At 40.7% G+C, this 26747-nt stretch overlaps 4 protein-coding genes across 13 annotated transcripts; 1 reads left to right on the top strand and 3 right to left on the bottom strand.

Moving 5' to 3' along the window:
* Positions 1-661: 661 nt before the first annotated feature.
* LOC108650840 (uncharacterized) lies at positions 662-8874 on the bottom strand. 6 transcript variants are annotated; one of them, XM_018100140.3, is made up of 5 exons: positions 7419-8709; positions 3965-4780; positions 2521-2963; positions 1901-2458; positions 662-1793 (listed from the first exon to the last, which is right to left on the bottom strand). In XM_018100140.3, the coding sequence occupies exons 1-5, from the start codon at positions 8428-8430 to the stop codon at positions 1212-1214; spliced, it is 3411 nt and encodes a 1136-aa protein (XP_017955629.1). In that variant the 5' UTR covers positions 8431-8709; the 3' UTR covers positions 662-1211. The 6 variants fall into 6 exon arrangements, with proteins under 6 accessions (XP_017955629.1, XP_017955631.1, XP_017955630.1 ...); XM_018100142.3 differs by lacking the exon at positions 7419-8709 and adding an exon at positions 5213-5529; XM_018100141.3 differs by lacking the exon at positions 7419-8709 and adding an exon at positions 4859-5199.
* A 62-nt stretch (positions 8875-8936) lies between these two features.
* On the bottom strand, positions 8937-10653 carry ND-39 (NADH:ubiquinone oxidoreductase subunit 39). The gene is made up of 4 exons (XM_018100152.3): positions 10441-10653; positions 9889-10342; positions 9470-9835; positions 8937-9405 (listed from the first exon to the last, which is right to left on the bottom strand). Exons 1-4 carry the CDS (start codon positions 10478-10480, stop codon positions 9012-9014), a joined length of 1254 nt encoding a protein of 417 aa, XP_017955641.1. The 5' UTR covers positions 10481-10653; the 3' UTR covers positions 8937-9011.
* A 179-nt stretch (positions 10654-10832) lies between these two features.
* On the top strand, positions 10833-24531 carry ZnT77C (Zinc transporter 77C). Of its 4 annotated transcripts, none has more exons than XM_030385482.2 (4): positions 10833-10991; positions 16903-17144; positions 19003-19726; positions 20199-24531. In XM_030385482.2, exons 1-4 carry the CDS (start codon positions 10910-10912, stop codon positions 20765-20767), a joined length of 1617 nt encoding a protein of 538 aa, XP_030241342.1. In that variant the 5' UTR covers positions 10833-10909; the 3' UTR covers positions 20768-24531. The 4 variants fall into 4 exon arrangements, with proteins under 4 accessions (XP_030241342.1, XP_089115407.1, XP_030241354.1 ...); XM_089259281.1 differs by having other exon boundaries at positions 10950-11161; XM_030385494.2 differs by lacking the exon at positions 10833-10991 and adding an exon at positions 11637-12038.
* An 82-nt stretch (positions 24532-24613) lies between these two features.
* On the bottom strand, positions 24614-26685 carry isoQC (iso Glutaminyl cyclase). Of its 2 annotated transcripts, none has more exons than XM_018100157.2 (2): positions 26414-26685; positions 24614-25671 (listed from the first exon to the last, which is right to left on the bottom strand). In XM_018100157.2, the coding sequence occupies exons 1-2, from the start codon at positions 26543-26545 to the stop codon at positions 24721-24723; spliced, it is 1083 nt and encodes a 360-aa protein (XP_017955646.1). In that variant the 5' UTR covers positions 26546-26685; the 3' UTR covers positions 24614-24720. The 2 variants fall into 2 exon arrangements, with proteins under 2 accessions (XP_017955646.1, XP_017955645.1); XM_018100156.3 differs by lacking the exon at positions 26414-26685 and adding an exon at positions 25771-26168.
* Between the last annotated feature and the right edge of the window lie 62 nt (positions 26686-26747).

The raw sequence follows: 26747 nt of genomic DNA, 5'->3' as shown, positions 1-26747 counted from the left end.
AACCGACTCGAAACGTATTTTTGTTACTTGAAATGGAAGGCAGAGAAATAAAATTAAAATATATAAAAGAGTACATCAGGTGATAGAAGCAGTTCATATATATATATATATATATTTATGTATATATATTAGATTTGTGATGATTCACTTAGACGTCAACAAATGAGTAATAAACAATAATTTGCCGCTTTCGTCATATTTATAGGAAATTTTGTTTTTGCCTGAATGTAAGATATGAATTAGCTATATGATGAAATAGACTTTAATGATAAGTTAGGTTAGACATTATTGAACTTGTAATTGCGTTTTAAATAGCTTTCACTTAGTTGTCAACAAATGATTAATCAATCATTTTTTACTTTCGTCATATCTATTGGAAATTTTGCATTTGTCTATAAGATATAATTTAGCTATTTATCAGCCAAGCTCTTATGATGAAATAAATGTAATATAAAGAGATTAGATAAGGGATCTGTAATTGCGTTTTAAATAGATGTACTTGACATTTATATATAACTTGGAGCAGAATTTATATTGAGGCAGATCAGTGAATGAATGAGTTAAACGATCTCCAACTTTAGTATAAATGTTAAGTTAGCTGTGGAAAGACCCTCATGAACTCTCGTTCATATTGTTTTGAAGTCCCAAAGAAAAAACGGGGTTTTGAATGTTGCATAGCATTTCATTTGTATTAAGTAATAATGACTAAATACGGTGATTAACACAGTTCCATAACTAATACATAATTATGTGGCAATTGATGCCAAAAGGGTTAACGCATTAATATCTGACAGCTGCTCCTTAGTAGGAGCGCTACACCAAAAACAATATTTAAAAATTGTTTTTATATTCTTCGATTATTATTATTTTTTTTTTTTTTTGCCTTAATTCGTGGACAAAATGAATTTCAGTATGGCGATCGCCAGGTGAACGCCTTTGATTTCTTGCTAGTTGACAGCCTTTGCAAAGGTGAATCGCGGCAAATGGTTTGCCAATTTAAGTACAGCACATGGGAATATATAACTAGGTTTTATATAATTGTATATATATATAAGTATGTATGTGTATATAGATAGTGGAGGTTATCTAATAATGGTAATATAACTATGCTTGAGCCTGATTCGTGGACATCGAGAGAGCAAGAGAACGTGAGATAAAAGTGCGTCGACAAAAGTTGTGTGCCTTGGGTGCAATTTGAGCCTCAGCCTGGGCTAATCCTTGCCAGCATCGGCTGTATTTTGTGCGGTGGGTGTGCTGCTGGTGTTGGCGTCCTCTGTGTCAAGTGGCGGCGTTGGGGTGCGCAATGCTCGCTCAAAGTCGGCAACCAGCTCATCGTCCTCGTGCAACTGCTGCAGCTCGTCGCTCTGCCAATTGTCCAGCGCGGCGTCCACATCGTATTGCGGCGATTGCAACGACTCGCCGGTCACATCTCCCAGTCGTGTGCGCAATCTATTCGAGATCTCCTGAAGCTCCGTGAACTTGCGCTTGATTGCCTGTCCCAGCTGCAGGTGACGCAGCTCCAGAGATTGCTCGAACTGATCGATGGCAGTGTCCACGTTTGAGGCGGCATCACCACAAGAAGTCAGCGGCTGCACATGCACTTCCAAACCGCCCTTTACACGACCGTTGAAGTCGACTATGTTGTGCCAGCCATTGGGCCAGCTGGCGCCTGTTCCGCTCTGGTTGAGATTCAAGGCAGCGAATCCAAGGATGGCATCCTCGAGAGGCGCCGGCTCTGCGCCCACGCTTTGCGCTGTCTTCTTCCACACTTTCAATATAAACAGTTTCTGCGGCTGCAAAGCGAAATTAATTTTATAAATTGTAACTCATAATTTAAAAGCTAGCGTTGCCAGATCGTCAGAGAGAGCCGAAACGGTTATTTGAATTGATTGCCACTCACATTGCTCAGATAATCGGCGCTCACTTCCACCTGGAACTCGCTGTGCCACTGCGGCGTCGTCGAGTGCTGCACAATGGGCGTGCCATAGACCAGGCCCTCGTGTGATTTGTAGGTCTGCGCATCGGTACAGCTCAACGCCTGGAAGGTCACATAGGTGCTAGGCGGCTCGTCGGGCGGAAAACGCCCACCGCCCGTCTGTCGCTTCCCCGACTGCTTTATGCCACGCTTACCATAGCCCCGATTAACCGGCAGCCCAGCAGCGCCGACAATTTGCAATCTGAAGCTAAACTGATTCCCAGTGGCGGGTGCAGCGGGCGCCGCCTTTGGCACAGCAACGGACGTGGTGCCCAGCGCACTCTGGAGCATGTCCAGCAGATCTGTGGTGCGTCTCAGCGGCTGCTGTTGTTGATTGTTTTCCACATCGAAGCCACGCAGCTGCTTCAATAGTGCTATTTGCGATTCGCTGCCAATGGCCAGCAGCACCTTCAGCTCACCCAGCTGCTGCTGGGACTCGGCATGGAGAATGGGCGTCCAGCCATCAATGGAAATTACAGGTAACTGAGGGCAGGAAAATGGGAAACTGAGAGAAGATATGCATAGATATGGAGCTCTGCACTCACTTTGCACTTGCATAGATGATTGGTGATGACGGCATCTCTGTAGGCTATAAAGAACTGATGCAGCGGCAGACGCACCTGCCCGCCCAGTGGACGCAGTTCCAGCAGCAGCTGCTGTCGTTCCACGCTTTGCAGAAACTTCTCATCGTTGATGACGGCGAACTGTTCCTGCAGCTGGAAGACGCCTTGGGGATTCACCTCAATGGTGAGCTCCTGGGCTTGCCAGAAGGGCTGCAACACTAGCTCCTTGAAGCTAGCGGCATCTGTGGCCGACAATTGACGCGTCTCGCCAGCAAAGATATAGCCACGCAGCAGACGCACTTTGGTTGTCTCGGCCATGAAATTGACTATATCCAATGAAGCTTTGCTGTTGTTGTTGTTGGCAACTAATGGAGGCGACGCAATACCCCTTGAATTACCCTGCTCGCTGTTGCTCTGGTTCTTGCCTAGGGAAAGAGAGAGAATGAGAGGGAGTAGAGATCAACGAGATTGCACTCCATATAGATTATATAGCTGGACTCGTTGCACCTTGAACTCCCAGCTGCCATGCGCTTAATATTAGAATATAAAATGTATATGTATATGTATTTGAACTGAATCACGCACAGAATACTTTGTTATCGCATGCGTAAACCCATTCAAAGCTCAATGCGGTTGGAAGCAGGAATTGCCGATTGTGCGAAAGATTGGGAAGTAGAGCAGAGCGCGAGAAAGTATTCAAGTACATTGATCATAAAGAATCATTTTTTATATTAAAGAGCTCAATTTACTTGACTGCTTCCTTTAATTATGTGAAAAATTGCTACACTACTTTATTTATTAAAAAATACCTTTCCAATATCAAAATTTACAGCTGCTCAACATTTTTACATAGCTTGATCGCTACCAATAACATTTGCCTGTTAAACATGAAAACTGATGCTCTGTTACATAACACTTTCGTGTTATTAGCGCCCTCTGCTGATAAAATTCGGCGCGCGACTTGGCAACATAACGAAATTCATAAGCTTCCATCCCACTGTGCCGCAACTTGTATTCTCATTAAAAAAAAAAAGCACACAATGAAGGAAAGTAAAACGTATGTATATGTATGTATGACTATATATAAATATAAATAAATATTGTCGTACGCTGTGTGGCCAAAAGGTAAGTGAATATGTTTTGTGGTGGGCAATTAAACATAAAAAGACGAGAGAATTGTTCGATTTTTTGTCTTTTGCAAATAAACTGAAAATATTTATTGATTTTAACATGATGGGCAGCGCTTTTATAGTTTCAACCAATTGAACATAGAGCCGTATAAGAAGCAACAACAAAATTATGATGTTGCTGTTGCTGCTGGTGCAGTAGAGGTGTAGTTCTTGGGGTTCTTGTTGCTTCTGTTGTTGTAGCTGGTGTTTTTGTTGCTGTTGATCGCGCCCACACGACTTTAGTCATATATATTCACCTGCAGCCGCTGCACCATGGTTGCTGTTACTGTTGTTGTTGTTGTTGTTGCTTTCATATGACTCATTAGTCAGGGTCTTGTACATCATCAACTGCTGATCGTTACGCAAGCTGATCTTCAGATACAGACTGGCGAGATGTAGATCGCGACGCTGAATAACAATGCATTTACATTGCTCCAGCAGCGATTGCTGATAGAGTTCGGCCAGTGGCAGCTGGCCCATGCCGAGCATCTCGTTCAGGCAGGTGCCCGGTTCGCGCCACCAGATCGTGAAATGAATACTGCCCATTTCCTTATCATCATTTTCCATTCCGGGCAACTGTATCTGTCGCTGCTGCGTCTGCCCGAAGCGTGTGCATTGAGTGAGACTTTGGAATTTCTCCGATTCGAATTGCATGATGTGGAACATGGGACCACGCGGCACTGAGGCAATCAGTTCATCAGACAGCTGGCATTCGACAGTGAAAATGGGTCGCACTTCGCTCTGGAGCAGCTCCATGCGTTTGGTGCCCTCCGCCTGGAGAGTCAATGCTTCCAAGTGCAGCTGCAAGGCATTCACCTGCTTGAACAGCTCTGGCGTCGCCTGATCTTGGGACACATGGCTCGATGGCAGCTCCTGTTCCGGTAGTACCTGCTCCGGCCACAGTTGCTCCACATTGTTGAGGTGCGGCTGCTGCTGCTGTTTCAGCTTCAACTGATCCATGTTTGGCTCAGCGGCTGTGGCGAACAACGCCACCAGATCGGCATCCAATTTCTTCATGGCCTCCATTAGCTCAACTTTGGCTGGTGCAACAGATGCAATCGAGGGGGCTGTACCTGAAATATATATCAATATATTCAAATTTGACACATATTTTCAAATTAAGCGTGCAAAAATAATTCCAAAAGCTTTACAATTTCTTGAGAGTAGTCTCGTTTACTCCGAGCAGCGAGCGCGTGTCCGATCGCCACAACGTGGGTTTCTACAATGACGGCCGAGCCGAGAGTATGTGCTATACATATGGATGGATGGGCCGGCAACAGTCGGCGCTAATCGCAGTTTATGCTTTGCCTTTCCAATTCCGAACTCTCGCTTACGCTCTCTCGTTCTCTCTCTCTCTCCCTCTCTATCTCTCGTTCTTACGCTGCGACACTCACCAACGGAAGCTCACCGATGCTCCTACACTCTCTCAAAAGCTACCAATGACTGTTCTTCGACGGCACCAAGCATGTATGCCTTTGCATAACTGTATTTATGAATTAACTTACATACTGTTCGCTGCCATTCATTTTTCCACCATCAGCAATTGAATAACTACAAATTTACTCTGTTTTAAATTCAATACTTTTCATCTTTAATAAATTATTTCTGCTACTCAATAAAACAAAACAAAATTAACTAGATCTGTCACAACTTAACATCAATTTAGAAATTCATTCATATTGTTTCCGCCCAAGCATATCAGCATAGTACATATAGACTTTTTTCCGAAGTGTATGTCAGCTAATTTAGCAACAGAATTGAAGTCGAATTTCGCATTTGATATTCGATTGGTTCTAGAACAAATGGAAATGTATGTTTGAATTTTGTGTAGGTATGTAAGATGTTTACAAGCATATCAGTAGATTAGTTTATGTAGACTATTTTACAAAGTGTATTTCTAATTTAGCAACAGAATTGAACTCGAATTTCGCATTTGGTATTACATTTGATTGGTTCAACGACAAATGGAAATTTTTGTATAAGTTTGCAAAATCTGTACTGAAATACTATACTTAAATAATACTACGTGATATAGGGAAATGGAACACGTAGTTTAAAAACTCATATAATTAATTTTAGTATTTAATATAATTATTGGCCATTCCTTAATCATGTCTTCTGTAAATTTTTTGTTTTTTGCATAGCAACAGACCGAGATAAGAGCCCAGGTTCAATGACATAGCCTGGATGAGATTCTATATACAGTACTACCAGACCTAGACATAGCCAGATAATAGCAACTAATACTAACTATGTATATGTATGTATATGTAACTGATTAAAACCCATAGAAATTCGCATGGAACGAATTAGTCAGTAAATGCCAATTGAAAAACCTGTGTAATTTTTATCAAGGTCTTGTCCTATTGATTATAGCTTAGAAAGCTGTCCGTAAGAATAGATGCATGTATGTATAGGATTACCTAAGCACATTGTTTTCTATCAGCGTATGTAACAGCTGTGTTTCTATCAGTTTTCCAATATAAATTAACACTCACGAGTAGATAACACTTTGAAAATACATGTTTCCACACTCATTACTTGCCTTTCACTTGGAAATATTATATCTTGGTATGCATTCATACCACATAAATACATTCATACCACATATGTACATATGCCATACCCTTGCTAGCAGATTAACGTTATCCATTCGCCATTGGCCTTAAATGCCTGGAACACAGAATGTTTTTCTACCTCTTTTTATCACAGTAGAAAAGCACAGCCGGCAAACTGGTGAAGACTGTCGCAGCAACAAAAACAAAACCAGCATAAAATTGAGCACAAAAAAGAGAGAGAGAGAGCGAGATAACGTTTTTTTGTGTGTGTGTGTCTTCCAGCTCTTACTGAACAGGAGCGCATTTTTCAAGTGACAGGTAAAGGCTTGGAGTATAGGTATAGGCAGATTTTTACATACGCTTCTGTTAGTTATATATTAATTAAATTGCTGACTCATCAATAAATAAATAAGAAATTATTTATATGTGACATTTAGTGCTACAGCAACTTTTTTGTTCGCGCAGCAATAATTCACAGCGCTGCAGCTTACGGGTTAAGCAATATTTATGTGTCGCCTCTGTGTCTCTCTTCGTTAGGTATTTGTATAGGAGTGTGTGTGTGTGAGAGAGCCTGCACGTGTTTTGTATATAACACTATTTCTGGGGTTTCGGCGTTTCGTTTTCGCTTGTTTGTTCGTATTCTCGAATTGCTTCGACTGACGCGCCGCAATGGAAAGTTTTGTGCGCCATCTGCAAACTATGAGACACACTGCATATTCAACACCGAAAGCTATTTGAAGCAATGCAATTGTTGTTAATAAATTAAATTTGGCAAAGATTTAATGGCCAAGGCGAAGGCTGATCAAACAAATTGTCGCGTCGACTCTTACGTAAGAATCAACAAACTGTTAAGAGCTACTCATTATAGCCGTGATATTTATACATACGTACGTATAAATATTTTTATATATAAACCTATGCTGAATCGTAAAAATAAATGACATAAAAACAAAACAGAAAATATCCAAAACAAATAAAAATAAACAGAATATGTGCGTCGACAGAGACGAGACGACGGCAACGAACTCAAGAGCGTCATATCGGTAATCATCACTAGTCGCAGCGGTAGTGACAGAGCATAAGATTGTGAGAGCGAGCGTCTAAGAGCACGAGAGAGCGTAAAAGCTTTGGCTACATGTGTATGTGCACTCACCTGCAATGCGCTCGCCCGGCTGCGTTTTAGAGCAGTTGTTGATGGTCAACTGATGATCCTGGCGCAGCGCAGCTGGCAGCGATGCCGGCGGTGGCAGCGGCAGTGGTGGCGGCACTGTTGCAGTCCCAACCCGAACGGCTTTGTTGGCGCTGGCAGCGGCAGCGGCGAATAACATTTTAAGGCGCAATCGGATCTCACCGACTCTCAGCTGCTGTTGCTGTTGCACTTGACCCGACGTGCCACGACTCTCGACGTGACGATATAAAGCATAAATTTCGGTTTTATATTCGAAATTGCAACCGTCGACGTTGTTTGCTGCGTATTTGCGCTGCAGCGGCGCTTGCAGCTGTAAACGTTCTGCTCCTGATAAGGTTTCCTTTCCTGCTGCAGATGCTGCTGCTGTGGGCGGCGGCTGCGAAGGTCGATTATGGGCGTGGTCCTTGACGTCGCTACTGGCCACAAGCTCAATAGATGGACACTCGCGCAAACAATCTAAGAATAGCGCGAGGCTTTCACGGCGCACACAATAACGTAATTTATGATGACAATAATGAGGTTGATGGATATGATTATGCTGCTGCCTCTGCTGTTTGTTTGTCTTCCTACGTCGTCGTCGCTGTTGACTTTGGTTCTGCCTTTTGATTTTATGTTTGTCAGCGCAGAGCTTTTTGATGCCTCTGTCGTTGCTGCTGCAAGCGTCACAGCTGATGCTGAAACTTGCTGCTGCTGCGGCTTTTTCCTGCTGCTCACCCCAGCAGATGATTTTTGCTGTTACAGCACCAACACCCAACAGCACCCCCGCACCGTGTTGGTGAAATGTCGAGGCTTTCGGTTTCCCAGGGCTTTCGTTTAGGGACACTGACGTTTGCGCTTTGATCGATTTATCTGTTATGAAATTGATGCGTCTCACTTCGATTGCCGAATTTGAAAATCTATTTTGCTTTGAATCACTTATTTCATTCGAATTGCAATAATTATACACATTCGTAGGGAGTACATATTCAGCTCTCATAGTTGTCTAACTACACTTGCCATTTTTCTGTTAGCGCGCCGCATCACACACACATACACATAGACACTTTAGCACACACCTTTACACACTGATATGCACATAAATACCGATTTTCGGACTAAGCGCGTGCACTTTTTCACTGGTACTTTGCCTTAAAGAAGTTGGCACTTAAATCGAATTTTCAGACGCTTTTGATTGTGCGGATTTTCCGCGTCGCACAGCATGCACAGGAGTAAGGTTGAAGGAAAACTGCAAAAGCTTTTGCCGCTAGGAAATAAGAATTACCTCAAAAATGCTCGCAAGTGTTGCCTGCATCTGCCGAAATGTCGCTTTGTTTTGATTTTCTTTAGGGTTGCGCTGCGATAGCACCATCTGGCAGCACCATTTTAAGTATTGAATAACGTACATCCGACAGTGTTGGTTAACGTGGTTAAGTTTAAAAAGAAATATTGAATAGCGTAACCGAAAAACGATACATATATCGCATAGATCTATGTACATACGACTTTTCTATTTTCGTGTAATTTGTTGACAATTTATTTTAAATGACAGACGCACTAAGAATTTCCAATTCATAACGTTTAAGCAAACAGACGCATCTCATCGCGTTGCTCGATTGTTTTTGGCGGAGACGGAGTCTCAAATTCTCCCAACTCCGCATCGTAGTACAGAGCAGCGCGATATGGACGCAGCTCCCAAGGCACCTGATCCTCCATATTTGTTAGCAGCACGCCCAAATCTTCTAACGTTGGTACGCCGGGCAGCACCTTATCGGTGACGGCCTCACGCTCAACGCGATCCAGATGCAGTCCACCGATTGGAGCACCAGGGCAAATCAAGTTAGTGAATTTCACCTTTAGCTTGAAAGTGGGGTCCCAGCGCATATCATAGCGTTGATAGCCCCAACCCTTTTGATCCTTGCGCATCAGGCGATGGAACCAGTCCACCAACTCGCTCAGCAGATACCGCTTGGGTCTGAAATTAATTCCAGATTTTATCATTAGAAATTAAATTAGACCAACTGCATTGAAGAGCTTACCCCACAGCCTGGTAGATGCGGCCGGCGGTATCTGGATCCTTGGCAGCATTGACAATCGCCTGCGCCACATCCGAAACATACACAGGCTGCTTCACCGTGCGCTCGCCCTTATGCCACAATGGCATCGAGCGGAACTGACGACGCCAGATGTGTGCATAGTAGCGCAAGAACCGATCCTCGGAACCATAGATATCGGCCGGACGGATGATGGTGGCATTCGGGAAGGCATCGCGCACCATCAATTCGCCTTCGTACTTGGTCTTTAGCCATTGGCTGCCGCCGGAGATATAATGAGACTTAGGATTGGCCTCAGCATTCAACGCAGACAGATGTATAAAACGCTCCACGCCGGATTCCCGGCAAATGCTACGAAAACGAAACGATATAAATAAGTTTGTCAATTATCTGCAGCTGCTTACCTAGCCAGACGCGCAGCTCCATTGACATTGACATCCTTGAATCTAAAGTTCTTAGTTTCGTAGTCACGACCCACCAAATTGATGACCACATTCGAGTGCTTCACTGCCTCGCGTATGGAGCGCGGATCCTCGAGGTGGTAAAAATGGAACAGCACTTGGCCTAAGTCACCGCAAACTTTTAGACGAATCGCATCGGAATCATCACCGCGATATGGCAAAATCATTTGACTGCCCGACTTGCCCAGCTTGTTGCATACATAGCGGCCCACAAATCCTGTGGCACCGAACACCGTGGCCACAATTCCGTTGAAGCTGCTGCGTCCGCCTGTGCCGCGCTTCATGGCAGCCAGATTTGTTGTCTTCAGCGGGCGTGGTGCATCTGGATCGGGCGGAGCAGCGGCGGCGCTGTAGCTTCGCAGGCATACCACACCAACGATACCGCTGCCATGATGCTCTGCAAAGTTGAAATTTATATTAAGATCGGCTAAACTTCTACGAACATTACATAATTTTTGCGAGGCACCAAAATTAATTGGTTGCTCGGCGACTTACTGGCCAGCTGCATGTTCCTAGTTAGCACTATGGCAGCCATTATTTTGTGGCGTACTCTACACCCACTAGCAAAAGTTAATTTGTAATTATTTGAAAACTTTTCCACGCAGTTTCTAATCTGCCTGGTCGGGAGAATGAAAACACAGCCTTAGATGTCAGCAGCAGGCCAGTGTGACCGCTTTTTTTGAAGCAAAATACCAAGACTCATCGATTGTCGATGACAGTCGTAGGCAATGTTGCCATATCTATTAGTCTTTAGGAAATTTAAATTTTGCGCTTGCGACTGATTATATGTATATATTTACACATAAATAAATGAAGGGATTGAGCTCTAAGTTTTGAAACGTCGTTTTCTGCATTTCTGACTATTTCGGTTATACAAGAAACTGCACTTGTGCTGCTCTAACCGCACGCCTATTTTATCTAATGTGCGTGCTTATTGTATACTCCATGGTTAATTGCCTTTGATATGGCTCTGAAAGAATTGCAAAGGCATTTGTTAAATACTACGTCCAGTTGTTGCTTAACTGTCGGGCCGACAGCAATATCGAGTATGTGTTAAAACGAAAGCGTATAAACCGCACAGAATTAGTTTATACTTGTACACAAATGCGCTTATCGACAGTTAAAATGCGATAAGAAGTACAATATACGAACGACGAAATATTTAAACAAAAATCGAACTTCAGCGCCGTAATAAATGCGCTCCTGGCAACAAATTGTGAGGAAACTAAAATTAAGTGATAAAAATTGACGCCAACGCGATTACGAATAGATTAACATATGCTCAATGTTTATGCGGCCGCTTTGTACGGAAAGTCTCTTGGCACAAATAGTTAATATTGGTTTTGATTTGCCAGTTTACGATAAGCTGCACGTATAAACGTAAATCAACATCAAACGCAACATAAAGTTGCCAGGCACCAAAAAAACAACGATCAGCCAAAACCTGCACGCGCCTGCACGCTCGTCATCTCACTGTCCCTCGCTCTCTTTCTCTTTCTCTCCCTCTCGCTCTTCTTTTCATACACAATAAATCCCTATCTGTCTGGCACTATTCCACCCACTGATAAAGCTCGTCTACCTAACGCACGCACTCAACAGCCTACACCCCCAAGCGTGCGCTCACACTCTCCCTCTCTCTCACTCACTCACTTGTTGTTTTGCTTGCTATTTAGTGCTATGCTCTCACTTTCAATTGCTCGCTTGCCTGTGTCTGCCTGCCTGCCTGGCTGCCTGCCTGCTCGATTTGTATATATTTCGGTACATTTTCTGCTTTCCATGCTATTATCATCATTGTGTTGCGGCTGATCTGCGTTCGTTGTTTGATGCCAGCGTTTCATTAGAGTTTGAGCCGCAGAGCTGTCAACATCGTGTGAGCGCATTCGGCAAATATTGCAAATTGCGGACAACAGGTGTCGCCGCGTGCCTGTGATAATTAGCGCTCGGGAAACAACAAATTTGAATTCCAAAACTCAAGAAATAATAAGTAACGCGTATAGAAAACTCATATATGTATACAAAATATATATGTAGACATACATATATTGCGGCAACGGTGCAAATTGTGAAGTGCTAAAAATAGATATTTAATATTTGTACGTATCAAATTTGTGATTTCTTATACATATTTATTTAATGTGTGCTCGCTTCTATTTATATGTGGAGCAACGTAGTCTTATATGTACTTTAAATTTGTTTATAAACTTTTTATTTGACGCCCGCTAAAAACGAAACGTCCAAACAAAATCGTAAAGCCATAAAAAATCTGATTCAAGTAAGGGTTTGTTTTTTTTCTTCGATAAGACTCTGGGGGCTTGTGCCTCCGTGTTGGCTATCAAAATATTCCACAATAGTAGAACTGGATCGGCTTCAATCTGCTGCGTACCTGTCGATATCGAGCAAGTCACAAGTGATTCGTTAGCAAATATGAATGAATTCATTTAGCAAGTGATTATTCCGAGGCGCTTGGCACCAAAAATACAAAATCTAAACTTTTGCCCAGTAAAAATATCAAATTCTGCGTCATATGCAAAGAGTTCCCAAAATTAATGTTAATTCGCGCCTATATTTGTCTAGACTCTATACATATATCTCTACATACATATAGACAGTTATGAGTAGGGAGGGCTACGGTCGCGATTCAATGCAAATGATGAAACAAACCTTGAAAACAGAAATGGCCTCTAGTCAACAACAACTAACTGTTCTTGATTGTTGTTTATATTTAAATACGCGAAAAATGGGAAACATTGAAAAATGGAATTCCTTATGCAATTTGTATAGAACAATTTACCACAAGCTCATTAAATTGAATTTAATAGCGAATGCAATTGGCCCATTAGAGATGATATTATTCTGTCAATTATTTTAGTTATTGCAATTGTTTATGGAGAGAAAGTGGTTTTTGTTTATTGATAAAGGCGTAGATCTCACGTTGCATGGATTGCAACTATATATATATATATAATGGCATTTCATTGTTATCAGTTATAAAGAAATGCATTAAATGTGTTTTACGGCTTGACAGGTGCAGTAATTATTTACGAAAGTTACTTTATGCAAGTGCCGACATCTCTTACGATAATTGAAACGGCACCAGTACAATATACACATATGTAAGAAAACACTAAAATATGGTTACATATTGCCTGAACCACATCCTGACAGATAAACTCACTTTTGTATCAATCAAAATGAATGAAAATCAGTGAATTCCGTTGCAAATTATTCTGCATTCCTTGAGCCCTTGATTTATATACTGTCAAATGGGAAAACAGATCTGTATTCTGCAGTCGGTAATGCCCTATTGCAACTCTCTTAATTGCTTAAGCACAAACATTGATATTTTTGGCATTGCCACGCCCTCATTAACACATCATATAATGAATACGTCTATATGTAGAACAACTCAAGAATGATTCAATTGCAAATCTGGTTGAGCCCCCTCTAAGACCTCAGAAGATGTACATACATACATACATACATACATATTTACTAATGATAATATTTAATAATAATAAACACGAAGCCCTTTAAAACCTAGTGTTATGCCCGTTAAATCGCTGACAATTCAATTCGTGTTAGTTTGTCTATAATTCCCTCGCCAAGTTTTTCGTCTGCCTTGACTTTTAGAGATCTCACTTAGTCATCAATTAGAATGTCGAAATATAAATTATGAAATTTATGTTCAGACTTTCGTATCGAGCTTAGCTCTCTGTGGCACTTCACGTGTCAATTAGATCAATAAAACGAGTCACTTCATCAAGCATTCGCCAGTGCGAAGCATACTAAATGATATCCCAGAGTTTTGGTTTTCCTTACTGTTTCTTTTGATTTATATTCTTTGGATATAAATCCATGTGTGTATATATATTTTTTATATATTTTGTTTACGCTGTAAGCTGTCTATATATATTTGTATATGACGTTTTTTTGTTTTTTTATCATTTGGTCATCAAGTGCAGTTCGTTTTCGTTAACTTTGAGCTGAGGCAAATGCTTGCATACAAATTGGATTTTTGCATTGGCAAAAAAAAACGAAACAAAACTTTACTGAAAATTGAGTTTCATTTGATTTGAAAATTTCGAAATTTGTTAATGTTGGTCCGTGGCCCGCTTGCAACGACGACGACGGCAATTGAATTGAATTTGATCTAAGCTAAGCCGGTGCCAGGCCATGCTAACGTATTCAAATATTGTCTATATACTATATAGATTTTGATTTTGATTCGATTTTGGCCTGTTTGAACACGTCTACAAGGTCGACTGCTTTACGCATTGGGAATTTTAGATTGATGGAACAAATCAATTACTATATTTTTTAGCTTCAATTAAAGAAAAACAACAACGTAATATGATTATTAGATATATGTATACATATAACTGTTTAAGGCAAAAATTAACGATTTACTCTGAAAGAATTTTAAGTTCTTAAATTAGGCGTACTACTGCTACTAGTATTAAATTTGTATTTGTCTGTTTATTACTCACAAGTGGAGCACAAAGCCGCCTTCTCTCTCTCTCTCTCTCTCTCTCTCTCTCTCTCTCTCTCTCTCTCTTTCTTGCTCTATCTCTATTCCGCTCTTTACGCGTTGCTTGATTCAATGAAAACCAAATCTAATTGAGGAAATGAACGTTTAGCATTTAGTCAAACATCCAGAACGTGCATGGGTCGTACACAGATCCCAACCTCTGCATTGACTGTCGATTCCATTATCAGTTGATGCATTCATTTGTAATACTCGTTCATAAAGTCAATAGAGCATATTTGTGCGCTCGTCTATCTGATTTAGCAAGTAAATAAATAAATAGACTTTGGAATAGAGGTATATATATATAGTCAGTAGTCGAGTATATGATAAGGTATTAAAAGTTGTTGAGCATGCCTTTTTGGGGGGAGTGGCTAATCGGCATAAACTATTGTTTGTATAGCAGAAACACTATTATTTATGGCATCTTTAAAGCCAGAGGCTAGTAATTTGAGTCAAGTATATACTTGTACGTATATGTATATCTATAACTGTAAAAATTAACCTGTTCAGCCTATCGAGGGCAAGGCAGTTCGCACAGTTTGAGAGCCACTGCTGCTTCGAATGCTAGCAAGTGGCTTATGGTAAAAAATAAATATATAAACATTTCGATATATTTATTGATAAAAATAAAAATAAATAATAAAAAAGAAATTAATTTGAATACTATTTTAAGCATTTTAATAAAATTAATAATTAAATAATTTTAGTAATATACATATATGATATTATACATATTCAATAATTTTAGTAATACACTTATTTTTTTGCTGTTTACATAAACTGAGCTATCTATATTCATCGCCTGTAAACGGGTATTATGCAGTCAGTCAGAGCTCAAGCTAAACGAAGACTCTCAGCTGTTTTGTTTTGTTGATTAGGTGGGTACTAGTAGGTGGATGGTTCTATGATAGCCCCGAGGCGTCACTTTGTAATCGATTTGGAGGCTAATTAATGGCGAACAATAGATAGAATTTGATCTAATCAATGTCTAAATACACCCACGCGTGGCGTTTAAAATGCAATCAGCTGCTTGGCCCTGACAGCTGAAAGAGGTTGGGTTGTTAGATCTATACACACGATATATATAGGGGATTACGTATCACCCAATAGCAGCGAGCTGCTCGGAATATGTAATTGTTCAATAGGGATAGAGCACTCAGAATGTGACATAGATTTATATAAAAGATAAAGTGGTTAGAAGATGTCGTAAATTACGCTGAAACTGAATATGGAGGATCGTTCTATATCATATTAATAACCTATGTATTCTCTTAAATAGAATAATCTGTACAAAATGTATATATGTTCGCTATTTTGACAATCGAACGAGCTCGGTTAATTAGCTGTAATTACAAACTATGGCAAATGCTTTATTAATAGTTATATGGACGCACCAACTCGTATCATATCTTAACGATTGTTTTCATGGTTTATCCGATCAATTAAAGTCGCGTATGTGACTCAGTTGTAAAAAGGGTTAACCTTCGCTTACAAACGATTCGCAGCCAGCTGTCACGTAATATTACCTCAATGTCAGGCAATTGAAAGGGGGCCTAGCATCTGCATTTGCATGCTAAAGGCTGGCGGAAAGGCCGGGCCAGGCCAGCCCACGTTACCTGCGCCCAGCTGCCCAAATCTGGACAGAAGGCTTATCATTAGCATTACGAATGCCAGCCGACCATATGGGCCATCCCACTCCACCTATCTATTCGCATATGCCTATTAAGGCGCGGTTCAATAGACGTTTGCACTTGACACCATTTGGCCTTATCGATCGTTGAAGTACTATAATTTATATTTAATCAGACAATGAGGCACCGAGAAAATGGTTTATAATGGAACTGATGGCTGGATGTCGACTTTAACTCCATGAATATTAAATAGAAGTATGTGTGATTTTTTTACAATAAAAGTCAGCTTGATTGATTTAATCTGGATAAATTTGAAAACATCTAAATGTTATTATAGAAATGATTTCACTCTTTCTCTCTCGCTCATTTTCCCTCTCTCTCTCTCTCTCTCTCTCTCTCACTCACTTCTATAATTTCTCTCTCTCTGATCGTTTCACTGTTTCAATAACTCCATTCACCAGCCCCTAACTATCTGTCGTTTCATCACTCTACACTTTCAAAAGACAAAAAGGTTTGTTCAACCTGTTATTAATTTTAATAATAGCCCATGCATTCGTTACATACCTAATTAACAACACTTTGAGCATATATATAATTTGCTTTATGGAGCTACTGTCAATTGATAGGATCAATAAAACGATCTAGTTTCACGATCTCCCAACCGAAGTTCGTTGACAATTTTGTTGAATTTTGTTGAATGACGCGAGTTACACAGCCCCGTCGTCCGTTTCCGCGTTACGCCCTTGTTTAAGCAAGTAATTGACAAGGTCTACAATGTCTTATCGATCTACATTACAGTTCAAATTCAAGATCCAGTGCGAGGCGTAAACCTGGCTCAAACCCCAGCAAACATGCCGATCAAAGACGTCCTACAGCGCTGCCGGCCTATTCCGCTGTACGTGGTGCTGGTCCTATCGATCTGCTACTTTGTACTCCAGCTGGTCCTCAGCCACTTGACGCACGCTCTGACTCTCCTCATGGCTGCCTATCACATGTTGTGCAACATTTTGGCACTAGGCGGCTGTGTTATAACGATTAAGGTAAGTGGATCAACTGTATATCAACTACATCTATATACAACATCTATGTGCATATGTGCTTCCTCTTTGGGGGGTGGGGAAGCTAACAAGTTTTCGAGCTGATAAGCAAATCGAAGAAACTGAAGTCACAAATAAGAAACCAGATGCAGTGCATTGAACTGAATTGTCGGAATTGGCTGTCTGGAAAACAGGTTTCGTTTTCATTCAATTCGGCTTTGATATCTCACGCTTTGTTTCATTTTAAGGCCGGGTAAATATTTGAAATATTTTGGATGCCCGTCACGAAAAGGATAACAATAATAATGATATTGTTTTTGCTTGATTTCAAGTTTAGATTTTATATTTGGCAAATAAATGTTAGTGTTATCTCTGCATAGACCTAAAAACACTATTTACTGTGGTTTGGTCAGGTTTGTCTAGCCTCAGCGAGCTCTCTTATCTCTTATCGCTAAATTGTGGTTTAACGACGCCCCCAGTGCATGGCAGATAGTAACTGTTGTTAACAGCTTGTTTCGAAAATTGTGCCCAACTAGCACTGGCAAAACTAATTAAGTTGTGTCTGACAGGGTTTATGATGGAGGTATTTTCTGATAAAACATGCACAATGATAATGATAAAATGGATTTACCACACGAAATCCTTGTATTATATATACTATGTGTATGCAAAGTGTGGGAATGGTAGTGTAGTCTATAGATTGTACTACACTGTGCGAAAAAACTACCATATTGTAGTGAGTTATTAAACAGTAGTATTATACTGTAGGTTTAAGTTTTCTATTAACTTATTTATTTTTATTAGTAAAGTAATCAATACTCTTATATTTATATTTATGATATGCTACAAAACTAAACTGTATTACTATAATAAACTGCTATACTGTAGTTAACTGTTCTAATATAAAACTATACTACCATACTAAACTGTACTATTATGAGCTGGATAACTATATTACTATATTAAAATAATATACTATTCTACATTTTACTATGCTAAACTTTTCCACTAATATAAGCTTTTATACTAAACTATAATACTTCATTTATTAAAAGAATACTCGAATAGTCTTATCGAAAAAACTACCTATAACACTGTTGCAAATATTACTGCTACTACTACTAGTATTACTGTACTACTAAATTATAATATATATTTAAAATTCTTTTTTATTTCTCTTTCTTTGCCTCTCTGTTTCTTTCTATTCTTTCTTTCTGCCTCGCGCTCGCTTTATTCTCTTCCCCAGCTATCCCAGACCCTGATTAACCCTGAAAGCAGCTCTTCGCAAGCTCAAATACTAAATACCTATGCAAATTACCCAAAATGAAATCAAAAATATTTTGAGTAGGTGCAAATCTATGCAGACTCGCAGCAAGTGGTCTGTATTTTTTATTATTATTTGTTTTTTGCTACATAAATTTGGGATGTGTGCCAAGCACGTTTTGCGCAAAAGCGAAAAACCGCGAAAGCCATGAAAAGAAGAAGAAAAAAACAATACATAAAAGTAGAAATATAGAGCCTACACACAAAATTTTTGGCCCGATATCGTTAGCCCATAAGCCAGACACAGTTGGGTAGCTTTTGACTTATATAATTGACAGACAGTAAGAGACCTTTGGCTGAGTTAAACGAAGCGTTAAAACAGTTGACAACGATTTGGCGGACAGGCAACTGAACAGGTGCCGTACCTAATGAACTGAATGAACAGTTCTATAGATCTAATTTAATACTTGTTTTGTTGCTTGACTCCCATTGATGCAGCTGGCAAGTCACGGTTACAGTACTTAAATCTAAATTTAAATGTTTGAAGAGTTTAACCGCATCTAATGAGCTCCTCTCCCTGTCTCTTCTGCCTTCACAGCACAGCAAACAGCATGAGACGGCGCTAGGCACACCAAAGCCCACGGCAATTACGGACTCCAGCTCCTCGGATGACAAGATCGCCGTGGTGCTGACGCTCAGCGAGACGGAGGAGCAGCAGCTGGCCAAGCGTGAGTCGCGAGAGATGAAGCTGAGGAACACCTTCGGCTGGGCACGCATCGATATACTCACCATGCTGATTGTGTTCATCATCTTGGCCTCGTTGTCCTTTTCGCTCATTGTGGAGGCGCTGCAGACGCTGGTCCACATCGATCACCAGGATACGATGCATCTGCCCATACCCGTGATGATGCTCGGCTGTGTGGGTCTCATCCTGAATGGACTGACGTATCTGCTCATTGGTGGCTACAGCTTGCATCAGGGCAGCTTTCTGCACCTGACGCCGGGCGGCAATGTTGTCCTAGAGCGTTCCATGTCCAGCCATTCCGATCTGGCGCTGAAGCCCATGCAGCGCACACTGAGCAAGTCGCGTAATGACCGCCAGCTGCGCCAGGACCTGGAGACGGAGGTGGGCAACATTTACCTCACAACCAAACGACAGGGCGCTGTGGAAATGCTGCGCGATGTCTCCAGCACGCTCTTCGTCATCGTCTGTGCGGCCATTGTCTATGTGGCTGAGGATGAGCAGCATACGGCCAAGTTCATAGATCCCGTTTTGTCTATATTCTCTTGTGTGCTGTTGGTGTCGCTGAGTTATCCATATAGTAAGTATAACAGGTGGAAAAGAGATCGTTAAGGATATAACAGTTTTCGCCTCGCCATTTCTATGTGTTGTGGTGTGATTCGTATGTCAAATGAAAAGTGTATAACACCTACCAATACCATGTAATTATTTATAATTTGCGTAAGAGCTGCAAGTCTCTCAGTTTATTAAGTTTCCATGGCTTTTTCATCATTTTCTGTTGTTTCAGTATATTATAACACTTATTATTTGCGTAGCAGCAACTTCTAGCTTTTGTATTACAGCGTAACAGTTGATTGACTGTAGAGCATATATCAATTTGATTTGCTACCTCACAATTTACATAACAGCAGCAGACGCCTAACATTTGTATAGCAGTCAACAGTTGCTTCTCAAAATGTATATAACAGCTGCAGACGTGCTAAGATTTGAAGTGGATTTGATTAGCATAACAGTCATGTTAACTAACATTTTTCCTTCTCTTCTCATTACAGTGAAAGAATCGTGCCTTATTTTACTACAAACCATACCCGCCTCCATTGATTTGGAGATCTTTGAGCGTACGCTAGTTAATAAATTTCCGGAGATTGTTAGCTACCATGATCTGCACATCTGGCAGCTGGCGGCGCACAGCTATGTGGCCACCATACACATACAATTCCAGAATCCTAAGCTCTATTTGAAGATCATTGAGCAGGTGCGTGCCTATTTCCATGAGCAGGGCATCGCCGAGGTGACCATCCAACCGGAATTCCAGCCGGCCACCAATAGAGATGCCTCTGCATCCCTGGAGTGCCTTATGCAATGCCAGGCTGCCGAATGCGTTGAAAAGGTTTGCTGTCGCGACTCGCGCTCTGATCTGCGTGAGGTCAGCAGCAGTCCAGATGTCAGCAAATCACCCAAGGCCAAATCCTGCGCTGAGCTGACCACCGTTGTGGTTGCGAAACCCAAAGAGCTGAACGCGGCGCAACTCATGCATGGACAAGAGGAGACCTTGACTGCATGTCCATCTAGCGTATCTCTGCCTACAGAGGCAAGCCCAACTGATGCCAAAGGCTGTTGATCGTCCATTATTAATATAGTCATAGGGATTCTACGATTTTAACTAGACCTTAAGCTAATTCTAACGATTTCTACTGCATTTAGGCTAGTTTCTAATTAATTTGCTAAGTTAGCTACGCCTGAACATTTTTAAATTTCTGTAAACTATATAGAGAGAGATATAGCATTATTGCAGTATTTGCCATATACAAATTTTGAAACAATAATTTTTGAACGTGAGACGCTTAACTAGTTTTAAAAGACAACTATAAGATATATATGTGTCGGAACAGTATTAGTATCGGTCATCGTTTCGCGCAGCGAGTTTCGTTCGCACTTGAATCCTAGACGCAACTAACTTGTGTCTCTCAATTATTCTTTGTGCCTACTCCCGAACCTCACTCGGCGACAGCGACACAACGCTGTCGCCCCGCTAAAACGGTACTTCTTAAGCGACAACATGCAAATATTGGCTGATGCAATATGATGAAATCAATCCCTACAACTCAGCCGAAAACTACAACCACACTCATATAACCTCATTACACACCGACACTATAACCACACGCATAAGTACGAAGGCATATAGAAAAGGGAAAATATGCGAGCAGGTAGTAAGCACAATTACAGTGCGCGCCAACATATTAATACTACTTGCTTCGACACGGCCATCCTGACTTTAACACGCCCTCGTGTATGAAATTATAACATTTAAGTCTTTATTTTCTTGTTTCTTCAAATTTCTTCCTTTTTTTCATAAATAAACGATATACATAATTCTATACAAAAATCAACCTTCTTTTCATATGATTTTTTTAACTCGTATTAACTAATCATTCTAACAATATGTTTCAATTCAATTCATACAAAATATCAGGCTTTATTACCAGAATACATTATCATAATTATAATTTTTTTTATTATTATTTTTATTATTTATATTTCTTTTATAAGTAGTTTTGTCGGCATTCTTCTTTAAACATTATGTACTCCATTCCATTCAACATTATATAATCAAATGCCCCACACGCCATGATCAAAACTAACTTCAGTATGTTTTGCACTTGTGCTTGCATTATTATATAATCCACATTATATAATCAAATGCCCCACACGCCATGATCAAAACGAACTTCAGTATGTTTTGCACTTGTGCTTGCATTATTATATAACCAAGTACTCTGCCATTTTCTTTTGGCCAGCCGTACCCTTTATTCTCTTTATATTTATTCTTTATTTCACTCTTCTTCACTCTCTTTAGTGACTTCTTCATTCTCAACATTTTTATTTTCACTGTCTTTACCGTCTTCAACTGTATTATCAATTTCAACAATATTATTATAATTATCACACACATTCAATTCTTCGTGCCCTTGCCCCTCTGGCAATCTTCTTAAATCTTCATGAGCATATTTGTAACTTCGTTTACTAGTTAGAAACCTTAAAATGTACCTGTCACCTTCTAGGACTCTGATTATTTCAAAAGGCCCCTTATACTTTGGACTCAATTTAGTTTGATGCCTTTCTTCACTTTTTAGTAGCACAAAATCTCCAACTTTGTGTCTAATTACTTTCGCCTTATTTTTATCAAATCGTTCCTTATCATAAACTGCTGTAGCTAAAACATTCTTTTCAGCCTGTGCTCTTACGTTTGGCAGATCAACCTCATGCTCAATGTCACTAGGTGGGAGTAAACCTAATGGCCGTGCCACCTTTCCCAATAGCATTTCCAATGGACTAGCCTTCGTCACACGGTTAGTTGTACAATTGATTGCCAACTGTACCTCTCCTAACACATTCTGCCAAGACTGAGTTCCAGTTTCGACCGCAGTCAACATATTTTTTAACGTGCTCATGGTTCGTTCCACTTGGCCATTAGCTCGGCTAGCACCGGTACTAATCAAATGCAAGTTTATTTTCTTATCTGCACAGAATTGACTAAACTTTGCACCCGCAAAACACCTTCCCTGGTCAACTATTATTCGGTTTGGTACTCCAAACAATGATACAGCTGATGCCACAACAATTATGCAGCTCTTAGCATCAATCTTGACCGTGTGTGTTAAATAGACAAATTTATTGGAAGCATCTATTTGGACAATAACATACTCCTTTTGATCAGACTTCCGTCTTAGTTTTCGACGAACTTTCGTATATACTTGGACATGTTTTCAAACCAGTAATAGTCACAGGCCTTATTCAACGTCTATTAATCGAATTAGTGGATGGAAGATTTCTCGAAAAGAAGCCGGCATGAGCCATTCTCTTGCCCTCTCTATACTGCAAATCAAACGTGAACGTTTGTAAATATGCCCACCACCTTTGTGCTCTGGGAGATACATAGTTCGCGTTTAGTTCTTGATGCTTTGAGTGAGTTACAATCAGTAAAAACGACGAACAATACAATGTACTTCGCAATAACGCTTAAGGTTGTATGTGTGACTATGCGACTACCGTTATTTCAATTCCATTCGTTTCTTCCCCGATCCGTTATCCTAACCTGGCAGACGTCTCTGTCTGACGCAGTCTGGGCACGACAGTAAGTTAGAGCGAGACAGGCACAACAACCGCAACACATACATGTATGAGCGAGCGTGCGCGTGCACCCACACAGAACAACAGCAAGGCCCAAATATATATCAACATTTGAACAACGGTTTACAATTTTTCGATCTGATAACTTCAAATTTTCCGGGAGACATAATGATATGAAACCCATTAGAAAATATTTCTCGACCAATCACGACATCATTTTTCAAGTTTTCATCCCCCAAAACATGGAGAGAGGACATGAGATACTCAATGCAATAATTGTTAATTCCTACATTAATAAGCATTTGCAATGTACTACAAATACTACCATTGCCAATACCCTTTAAAATTACTACATTGTTAATTCTTTTACCAATTAACTTAGAACTTATCTTTTCTTTGACCAATGAACATTCCGCCCAAGTTATGTCAGGATAACATGTTTGTGAAAGCCACTGCGATGCACTGCCATCCAACGCTGCACTCAAAGCCATCACTAACGCACTGCCTTTTATGAGATTTTCCGCTATGATGATATTCACTGTAGCGCACCATGCTACTGCGTCGGCGCCAGCAACTTCTGCGTTAAATTTTGGCAACACTATTGTCTTATTATTTGTTGTTTCAGCTGCCTTGCAATGCAATGCTTTTACAAGCTCAATTAAATTTTTATTTTGCATTTCCATTATGGCTTTCCATGACGCATCTAATGTTGAAGGTACAGGGCCAGATCCCACTTCTGATGTCGGAACAGTATTATTATCGGTCATCGTTTCGCGCAGCGAGTTTCGACCGCACTTGAATCCTAGACGCAACTAACTTGTGTCTCTCAATTATTCTTTGTGCCTACTCCCGAACCTCACTCGGCGACAGCGACACAACGCTGTCGCCCCGCTAAAACGGTACTTCTTAAGCGACAACATGCAAATATTGGCTGATGCAATATGATGAAATCAATCCCTACAACTCAGCCGAAAACTACAACCACACTCATATAACCTCATTACACACCGACACTATAACCACACGCATAAGTACGAAGGCATATAGAAAAGGGAAAATATGCGAGCAGGTAGTAAGCACAATTACAGTGCGCGCCAACATATTAATACTACTTGCTTCGACATATGTATGTATGTGTATGTATAGAGTGTAATGTTGCTTTAAGGTTGATATGTTATAATATATGTATTTGTACATTTTAATTTAACATTTTCTATATATTTATACAAAAATATGTCTATAGTAGGTAAACTGGTTCAAATAGACAACATCAGCACGCAGACTGCTTAGACAGTCAAACAAAGTCCACATAGGATCCACATGCACAAACAGATTGTAGGTAAACAATAAATTGATTTTTATTCTATTATTTGCCACAGCAACGATACCGCGTATCAGACAGGTCAGTATGATAAGGCTTGATACAGTCAAAAAGGGATTTTACGCTGCTTTCGCAACGCCGCCCAGCAGATACTCGAGCGTAAAGAGCCGTATAACGAGCGCCAAATTGTTTGTGGTCGCATAATCGATCATCTGCTCGTTATCGTCCGTTGTATGCCATACACTGGGAAAGGGAATTGGAATTAAATGTACAACGGGCACATTGCGCCGCAGGAAGGGTATGTGATCGTCCTCCACCTGGCTGTTCCGCAAGGCCTGCGGCTGAAAATATCTGGAAGGATCGTGCTGCACCACACCGCTGCTCATATAGCGCTCAAAGAGGTGCTGCTGCGAGAGACGTGTTTCCAGATCCACCAAACGCATATACCATTGCTCCGTATTGGAGAAGAAACTGTAGAACGAGGGATCCGGTGCACCCATCAAATCGAGCAGCACCAACATATCGATGCGATCCAATTTACCCTCCTTTTCCCAGAGTTTGGCCAAGTGTCGGGCACCATATATGGAATCGGTTGGGCCCCAGTCCTTAAATGCTTCCTCACCGTCGAAGAACAAAAGCATCAAACTAAGCTTAGTGCTCTGGAATGGCTTAAGCTTCTCCTGCAGCACCTTGGCCAAATTCAAGAGCATGGCACAGGGCACAGCGGAATCCGTGGCGCCCACAAACTCCTTGCCCGGCATATACTTGCTGTCATAATGGCATGCCAGCACCAAGTATCGCTCAGCATTGGGATTCAGTGTAGCTATAATGTTGCTGAAGTGTAATTTGCCCAGAATGGGTGCTGTGTCATGAAAGTTGTCCAGCTCCACATTCCAATCCAAGTCCCGCAGACTCTGCACAATATATTGACGCACAATTCCATGGTTTGGTGTGCCCACAACTCGTGGTATTAATATGTTCTTAACCGCTTCCTTCAAATGTTGGCCATCTGAGAGATTGCTGTACTCTAGTAAATGCGCGTCCGAGAGTTGGCTGGGATTGTAGACTATCTGAAAACGACAAAGAATATACATATATGTATATATATACACTTGTGTCAACATCTGTCGGATTTTTGTTCAATGCTGAGGCATGTTTGCAGCTGATACCTTATTGCGGCCAACAAAAGAATCTGACGATGCTGGTGATGTGGCTATAGTTGTCTGCACAAGCAGCGTTGCGATAAACGCTGTATATATACAGCTAAGCCATAATAACTGTGCAAATCGGTACAGCGGCATCGTGTAATTGTAGCTGATACGGTACGTGGAGAACTTTTGATTCAATATGTCTTACAGGTGGTCGCTGACACTGAGCCAATATGCCATATGTGTACAGGGATATGTTTTTGTAGAATGTGTTCTGCAGTAAACTGAAGTGAAGGCGTTCAACTTCATTTTCACACTAAACATTTTACCATATTTCATTCAAATTCGTTTACTAAACGGCTAAAGAACAGAAACAAACAATAACTACGGCGTTGCCACATTACTGCAGCATTGTTAACAGAGCTAGTGAATTACCATTCGCTCTCTGCTCACACATAACAGAATTCACCACAGCGTTAAGGGAAACTACATTGCGCATCTCTAGCGTGTCACTATTTTTTATTTCACTTGCTTATTATAAGTTATAATAAGACCTGTCAAAGCGACAGGTATAGGCGGCACAACTAATAAATGAGTTAAACACTTTTTTTTTATAAAAGTCTGCATTTTTAGTATTTCATATGTTGCAGTATTTAGTACTCACCACATCGCTACGCTCGAATCTAGCACCCAGGTTGTAAATATATTTCTTTTGTTTGGGCAACAGTTTTTTGATAACTCCCGTCCAGCCGTAGTTGCGCACGATATTCTTGCTCCAACCGTTTAAGCCTCGCATTTCTTTTCCAATGTGTATTTTTAATAAAGATTGTATGGAAGAAGTCACCAACAACTGTTTGATAGATAGACCCAAATGGACTTACATGTTTGCGCGTGTTTTGTTATCGGGAATTATGCAATAAAACTTATACGCACAGCACATGTACATATGTATGTATGTATATAGGTCAACTTTCACTCACACTTACCACAAGGCCACA

The sequence above is a fragment of the Drosophila navojoa genome, chromosome 4 (assembly GCF_054131105.1).
Source record: "Drosophila navojoa isolate 15081-1374.11 chromosome 4, UAZ_NAV_1.0, whole genome shotgun sequence".
In the NCBI taxonomy this organism is placed as follows: Eukaryota; Metazoa; Arthropoda; class Insecta; order Diptera; family Drosophilidae; genus Drosophila; species Drosophila navojoa.
Note: the sequence above shows the minus strand (reverse complement) of the source record. Positions and strands in the feature narration are given on the sequence as shown.

Coding starts and splice junctions, on each gene's coding strand:
- LOC108650840 (XM_018100140.3), bottom strand. CDS start 8,430: ATGAGAGCTGAATATGTACTCCCTACGAATGTGTATAATTATTGCAAT. Junction 4,781..7,418: donor GCCGGGCGAGCGCATTGCAG/GTGAGTGCACAT, acceptor TATATATTTCAG/GTACAGCCCCCTCGATTGCA. Junction 2,459..2,520: donor ATCATCTATGCAAGTGCAAA/GTGAGTGCAGAG, acceptor TCCTGCCCTCAG/TTACCTGTAATTTCCATTGA.
- ND-39 (XM_018100152.3), bottom strand. CDS start 10,480: ATGGCTGCCATAGTGCTAACTAGGAACATGCAGCTGGCCA. Junction 10,343..10,440: donor TAGGAACATGCAGCTGGCCA/GTAAGTCGCCGA, acceptor TCAACTTTGCAG/AGCATCATGGCAGCGGTATC. Junction 9,406..9,469: donor CGCATCTACCAGGCTGTGGG/GTAAGCTCTTCA, acceptor AATTAATTTCAG/ACCCAAGCGGTATCTGCTGA.
- ZnT77C (XM_030385482.2), top strand. CDS start 10,910: ATGGCTCTGAAAGAATTGCAAAGGCATTTGTTAAATACTACGTCCAGT. Junction 10,992..16,902: donor CGGGCCGACAGCAATATCGA/GTATGTGTTAAA, acceptor TCTACATTACAG/TTCAAATTCAAGATCCAGTG. Junction 19,727..20,198: donor GTCGCTGAGTTATCCATATA/GTAAGTATAACA, acceptor TTCTCATTACAG/TGAAAGAATCGTGCCTTATT.
- isoQC (XM_018100157.2), bottom strand. CDS start 26,545: ATGCGAGGCTTAAACGGTTGGAGCAAGAATATCGTGCGCAACTACGGC. Junction 25,672..26,413: donor GATTCGAGCGTAGCGATGTG/GTGAGTACTAAA, acceptor TGTCGTTTTCAG/ATAGTCTACAATCCCAGCCA.